General features: G+C 40.9%; 1 protein-coding gene across 3 annotated transcripts; it reads left to right on the forward strand.

The window, feature by feature from the left end:
* Positions 1-396: 396 nt before the first annotated feature.
* Positions 397-4,849, forward strand: LOC135660108 (reticulon-like protein B11). 3 transcript variants are annotated; one of them, XM_065176346.1, is made up of 6 exons: positions 397-617; positions 701-881; positions 995-1,136; positions 1,236-1,305; positions 1,415-1,585; positions 4,498-4,849. In XM_065176346.1, the coding sequence occupies exons 1-5, from the start codon at positions 494-496 to the stop codon at positions 1,570-1,572; spliced, it is 675 nt and encodes a 224-aa protein (XP_065032418.1). In that variant the 5' UTR covers positions 397-493; the 3' UTR covers positions 1,573-1,585; positions 4,498-4,849. The 3 variants fall into 3 exon arrangements, with proteins under 3 accessions (XP_065032418.1, XP_065032417.1, XP_065032419.1); XM_065176345.1 differs by having other exon boundaries at positions 995-1,305; XM_065176347.1 differs by lacking the exon at positions 4,498-4,849 and having other exon boundaries at positions 1,390-1,466.
* The last annotated feature ends 957 nt before the right edge of the window (positions 4,850-5,806 follow it).

The following is a 5,806-nucleotide window of genomic DNA, read 5'->3' on the forward strand; positions in this document are numbered from 1 at the left end:
GGCCAAGCTACCGTAGGGTATGACGAGCCTCGGGCAGTGTGTCGCTCAGGGGGTTGCTGTCATAGCGTGTCACATCGCCATTTTTACCCACTTGTCCCACCAAAAGAATGCCGAGTCGAATTGGAGAAGTGTGCGGTTCAGCAGTCTGACCCCAGACAGCGTTCGGTAAGATGCACCAAGGCTGAACCCTGCCTTTCCCATTGCAGCTGAGCCTCGCCAACCGCTACGGGAGGATCTTCTGTATTTTCTTTTCATTTATTATTCTGTTTATTGTTTATTATTTTGGCTGCTTGCGGCACCGTCCGATGCCGAAATGACGTCCAGGATTAAAGTGTCTTTGGAACCACCGACAAATCCGGGAGGACATAAAAGGCAAGCAGACCGCAGACCTGGAGGCGAGAGGAGACAATTAACTCCAACTAACAAATCCTCCTCTCCGGGCTCTCCAACCCCAACCCCAACCCGAACCCAAACCCTAGAAGGGACGATCCCCATGGCCGCCGTGCAAGATATCGACCGCCCGTCGGCGCCGGATGCGCCCCCGTCCGCGGCGTCCTCCCCGCCCCCTCCTGGCCCGATCCGGCCATCCGTGCACCGCGCCCTCGGCGGCGGCGTAGGTATTGCCTTGCCCTAGGGTTTCGCGTTTACTTCTTCGCGCTGTTGCTTCTGCTTGATCCACGGATGCTCTTGCTTTGTCCAGTTGCTGATGTGCTTCTTTGGAGGCGGAGGAACTTGGCAGTTCTCACGGCGGCCGGCGCTACGACGGTGTGGTTCCTATTCGATCGGGCCGGATACAGCTTCTTGTCTGTTATCGCGAATGCCCTCCTCCTCCTCGTGGTCATCCTCTTCTTTTGGGCTAAATCTGCCTTGCTCCTCAACAGGTTTGCTCTCCCTAGCCGATTGCTATGCTCTCCGTGCGATTCATCTTTTGGTTGGTTGATCTTCCTCTGCTAGGTAATTTCTTTGCTAAGTTGTGCGAATTCTTCGCTGTCAGACCTCTTCCGCCCCTTCCTAATCTCGAGATTCCGGACGAGGTCGTGGGTAAGGCTGCCGACGGGGCTCGGGTGTGGATCAATCGGGCCTTGGCTGTTGGGCACGACATTACGATCCGAAGAGATAGGAAGGTTTTTCTTCAGGTGCTCCTCTTGCACTTCTTTGCATGTTCCAGGATCGGTTTAGATGTCGTTTGTCTGACTTTACTTTTGCTTTGGCGATTCCTCTGCCTCATTTTAAAGGTCATCTTGGTTCTGTGGCTCGTCTCCTACATTGGAAGTTTGTTCAACTTCCTTACACTTGTGTACATAGGTGAGTTTCCGTTGGCTTGTTTCTGTCCAAGATAGGATGGTGTAAATGAAATAATCTTTTAACTGCATTCTCTTGCCGCATTAGTATGTCGGGATTTGATATTTTGCAGGAGTTCTTCTGTCCATTACACTTCCTGCTTTGTATGACAAGTATCAAGATCATGTTCATGAAAAGCTTGGTGTGGCACATAATGTGGTACTGAAGCAGTATGGGAATATCTTAAGCAGAGTTCAGGCACAATCAACCAAGGAAAAGAAGACTGAGTAGCAAATTTACCATTGTATGTACTCACAATTACTTTTAACATTTATTCAACGCATTTTGCTGTATTACTATTATCATATGTTCCGTTATGCAATTAAATATCACCAAAGTAGTCATCCAAATATCAGCATGTCTGCGTCTCAGTATTAGTACTATGTGAACCTTTAACTTGTAGAATTTCACACTCCATAAGTCATGCATCTTGCATAACATTTTTCATGAACTTGGTGCCATATGTTAAGAAGGCAAAATTCTTTGTGAATCATAAAACCCAATGATAATTGGCTTTTGGCTTAAAGGATCGAGACTTGAAAGAAAAATGTCTGTTGTTCTTAGAATTATGTATTTTTTTAACATTGATCTACCAAGGATATTTCCTTGAATTCAGATCTGTCTTTTTATGGGATTTGTAGATGTGTTGCTTGCTACTTTAATTTCTTTCTTGCTGTGTTTTGTTTGGTCTCAAACCTTATTAACTGATTGTTTCTTCTCTCAATATCCATATCTATAAATGTATGCATTCAGGCTACAGATGTCATGAATGTTTGTCTTTTGCAGTTGGAGAGAGTCTGAATATGGATATAGTGATTGTTTATCCCATAGTTCTTACATCAGAATAAGCATGACTATGGCTACCTCCCTAGATGTAGTGGCACAAACCAAAACAAGGAGAGTTGTATGGCTACATTATGGTTAAAAAAGATGCTTCTTAAAATATAATTTACCTGCCAGCCATGCCTAGTCACTACTTTTAGCAAACAGCCTTTTTTTCCATGTTAGCAGCCACATCAAGAGTGAGGTGGTAGCTGCTAACAGGCTGATGAACAGCCTTCGGCAAGGTTGTTCAACTTCAGATGGGGTTGATCTCAGTTAATTTAGATAGAAACAATTAGAACTGGAATTAACGAAGATGATCTATAACTGAAAATGAAGTACCACTTGTCCATATACATGTTGAACTATGTTGAAATTTTAAAAATTCTTATATAAGTTTAGATTGTTTAACAGTGGTCCATTCATATCAGCATGTCCCAAGCAAATGGAATGGTGGGTTGCTTTTCTGTTTTAACAGCCAGCCAATGGCATAGGTGTGTAAGCCAATGCCTGGTTGTTTCAGTTGTTGACCGGGCTGACTACCAATAGCCAAGCCAATGACACATGACCTCCATCTTGGCTAGGTTAATTTGGTAATGCCAGGAAAGCTGGTTAATACTAAAACAGAGCTTAGGTTATTAGTTTTCCTTGTCTGGATGCAAAACCCCTTTATTTTTTTTTAAACTCTGCATTCATCCATTTCCTTGACTTCTCAGTATGAAGATTCTTCATAATACTAAAAATTTTCAACAGGACTGTAAGGTTCTTCATTTTACAATAGTAGCATATGTTTTACACAAATTTCAACATATATAACATCCATGCTGTGGCAATAGGAGAGGGACCCTTGGCGGTATTGTTAGGTTGCTTCTTCAAAACATTTGTGACTAAGGTTCGAGTCACAGAAATTACCTCTATACTTTCAACAGTTATGTTGCATAGATCAGCCTTCCCTAGACCTGCTTTGCGTCGACTCTCATGTACTTCCCTTTTTGTTATGGCAATAGAATGGGAGTCAATGATTGCCTTCTTGGATACGAGTGTCACATTTGTCAATGCTTGAATCGGTATATTATTCGTATTGTATCTTGCTAAAACTAGAAACCTAATTCTTATTTTTCTTTGGTATCTCTATCAGTTTCCTTGCTGATCTACAGCTGACACCTGCTCTTTGAAAGAAGGGAGATAAGAGAGGGCATCAAGGTAGAGAGAAGTCATATGATAGAGAGGAATTGAAAAAGATTTTGTGGTCAAAGAGAAGTGGGAAAGTATGTGAGTTTATGGTAGGTTAACTAATACTAAAAAGGGTGAACCTAGTGTATGAAGCTTTTGGTCTGAGAAAATGTATGCAGGCTTACCTCTATAGACACAGATTATTTCCATAATTGGAACCCTGGTGAGCTGCATTTTAAAGGAGTAACCTAGATGTTGTTCCAAAGGCCCACTCTCTGTTGGTTAACGGTAAATAGGTGTTTTTTTACAACTCAAGTAATGCACTGCTCTCTTGCTACCTGCTGAGTTTCAGTCATATGGTCCAAGCACAAACCAAAACACACTAACTTTAGCCACAGTGGGTTAAATCTGGTGTATTTCGGTTCATATAAGTTGGTCAGTATGCTGATTTGGCCATGGATAGACATGTGTCGGGCTGTTACGGCCATCCATGCTGAATCTCAAAGCTCATAGTACACAAAATTTGAAGCTCTCTTGAGCTTGGTGTACCACGTGTGATTGTCAATCATCTAGAAGAATTTAACTTTTAAGTTCTTTTTCCTTGGAATCTTTGGCTTGCTGGATCAACTTCTTTCCTTTCCCTCGTTTCCATTCATTTGGCTGCTTTCATCAGTCAATAAGAAGCTATGTGGGAAGGTAAGGTAGATTGGGATGTGGTTGCGTTTCATCTGATGGGCCATGAGGTTTTGAAATGATGAGTTGGATTCCATGAGCTCAAAATATTTTAATGAGCATTCAACTAAGTTTTCTGAGAGCCTTGCCAAAACCAATTGTGCATCTCACAACTGGTTCTCTTTTACAGAAGTAATTATGTTATTAAATTTTGATATTTTGTGTGGTTGGGATGATATGTTTCTTTGCATTCTGTAGGGTGTTGCCATGCCCCTTTTTTTTTGCTTTATGGTTTACGATATGCATAAAATGCGTTTTGTTTTGTATCGTTGTGTGAAATTTCTTCTGGACATGAGCTGTTGGGCGTGTCTAATAAAATGTAGTCTTGATGGAAAATGATTTAGTTGTTGGTTCAAAGTAATCTTTTGAGCTGCCTTTCCATGATATCATTGATGATTATTACTTACATTTCCATCGACTCTTGTGCAGGCAACCAGATCAAGACACTATAACCTTATGGGAAAACTGTTACTCGTGTTGTTTGGAGTCTTTTTTGGCATGTTGATCGTTTTGACTAGGAACTGGGATGCCTTTTGAGTAAGCAGTGCCAAAATCTCTCTTATTGAGTCATCTTTTACACCGTATGTTTTGAGAACTTTTTTTTTTTTTCGCGTACTATGTTCTACCTTCATATTTGGCCTTCTCTCCTGCATTTGAGATTGAGAAAAGTGCAGATTTTGTGCAAATTATTGTAGTTTGGACTGAACACCGTTTCTGAGTTTGTCATTAGTTTCAGTATTCTAAAGCACGTTGGGCCATGTTTATTGGTGCCCGGTAGCTACATTATGCGCGGTAGATAGATGGATCGGCCTCCTTGGATAGTCAAGTGTTTTTGTTTTTTGCGTCACATGGGTATATTATTTCAGAAGTTGGTATGACTAGATTATTCGAGAAGATGATATGTGGATAGTGGCTGACATGTCATCTTCATTTGATCGACACATCAGCTCGGCTTAATTGATACTTCGATCTGACTTAGATAAGATTATTTCAGAAGATTTTAACTCAATCGGTCATAAACGGTAGTATAAAAGATCCTAGGCATGTTTCTTTTATGTTCTTTGGTGAATTACACTTTTTACACTACATTTAATCGAGCTTCGAATCAATACCAACGAGGATTAGAGAGAGGGATCTTGTCAGGTACATTTTCAATGTTTTAACATGATCTTGATTAGAATCAATTCATGACACCTTAGTTTGTCTTCATTCATGACACCTTTAGTACGAGTTAGACGATCAAAATCTATCATTACAAGTTAGCATTAGAAGGAGGGTCGTTTCCAAAAGGTCTAAAAAGAGTCACATCGAAACCTTGAACAAACCAAGAAGACTTGAATCTTCTAAACTTGACTCTCGGAATCACTAAGAATAATTTATTTCTTATTCTCGAACTCTTCGCCTTATGATGATAGAAACTTTAACTTTTTATCACTACAAATGTACCTGTCAAGGCCTTTACAATGGAACCAAACAAGTTCAAGTCTTTCGTGATCGTTGTACAAATTATCATCCAATTCCTACCTCAAATTATGCAATTAACCCATTAGTCTTTACTTTAGCCACACCTTCATTGCCTCCACGAGAGCATATACCCAACATGGTCGTTGAATCTCGACCGGTGCTACAAGAGGCTCCTTGCAAAGTGTAATCGCACATCGTGTTCCCAATTAAAAGCCTGAGCCGCTAAGGGGATTAAAAATATACTTTGTAAAGGATTTTCTTTCGAAGTTAAGAT

The sequence above is a fragment of the Musa acuminata genome, chromosome BXJ1-4, assembly GCF_036884655.1.
Source record: "Musa acuminata AAA Group cultivar baxijiao chromosome BXJ1-4, Cavendish_Baxijiao_AAA, whole genome shotgun sequence".
NCBI classification, from domain to species: Eukaryota; Viridiplantae; Streptophyta; class Magnoliopsida; order Zingiberales; family Musaceae; genus Musa; species Musa acuminata.

Coding starts and splice junctions, on each gene's coding strand:
- LOC135660108 (XM_065176345.1), top strand. CDS start 494: ATGGCCGCCGTGCAAGATATCGACCGCCCGTCGGCGCCGGATGCGCCC. Junction 618..700: donor CGCCCTCGGCGGCGGCGTAG/GTATTGCCTTGC, acceptor TGCTTTGTCCAG/TTGCTGATGTGCTTCTTTGG. Junction 1,306..1,414: donor CCTTACACTTGTGTACATAG/GTGAGTTTCCGT, acceptor GATATTTTGCAG/GAGTTCTTCTGTCCATTACA.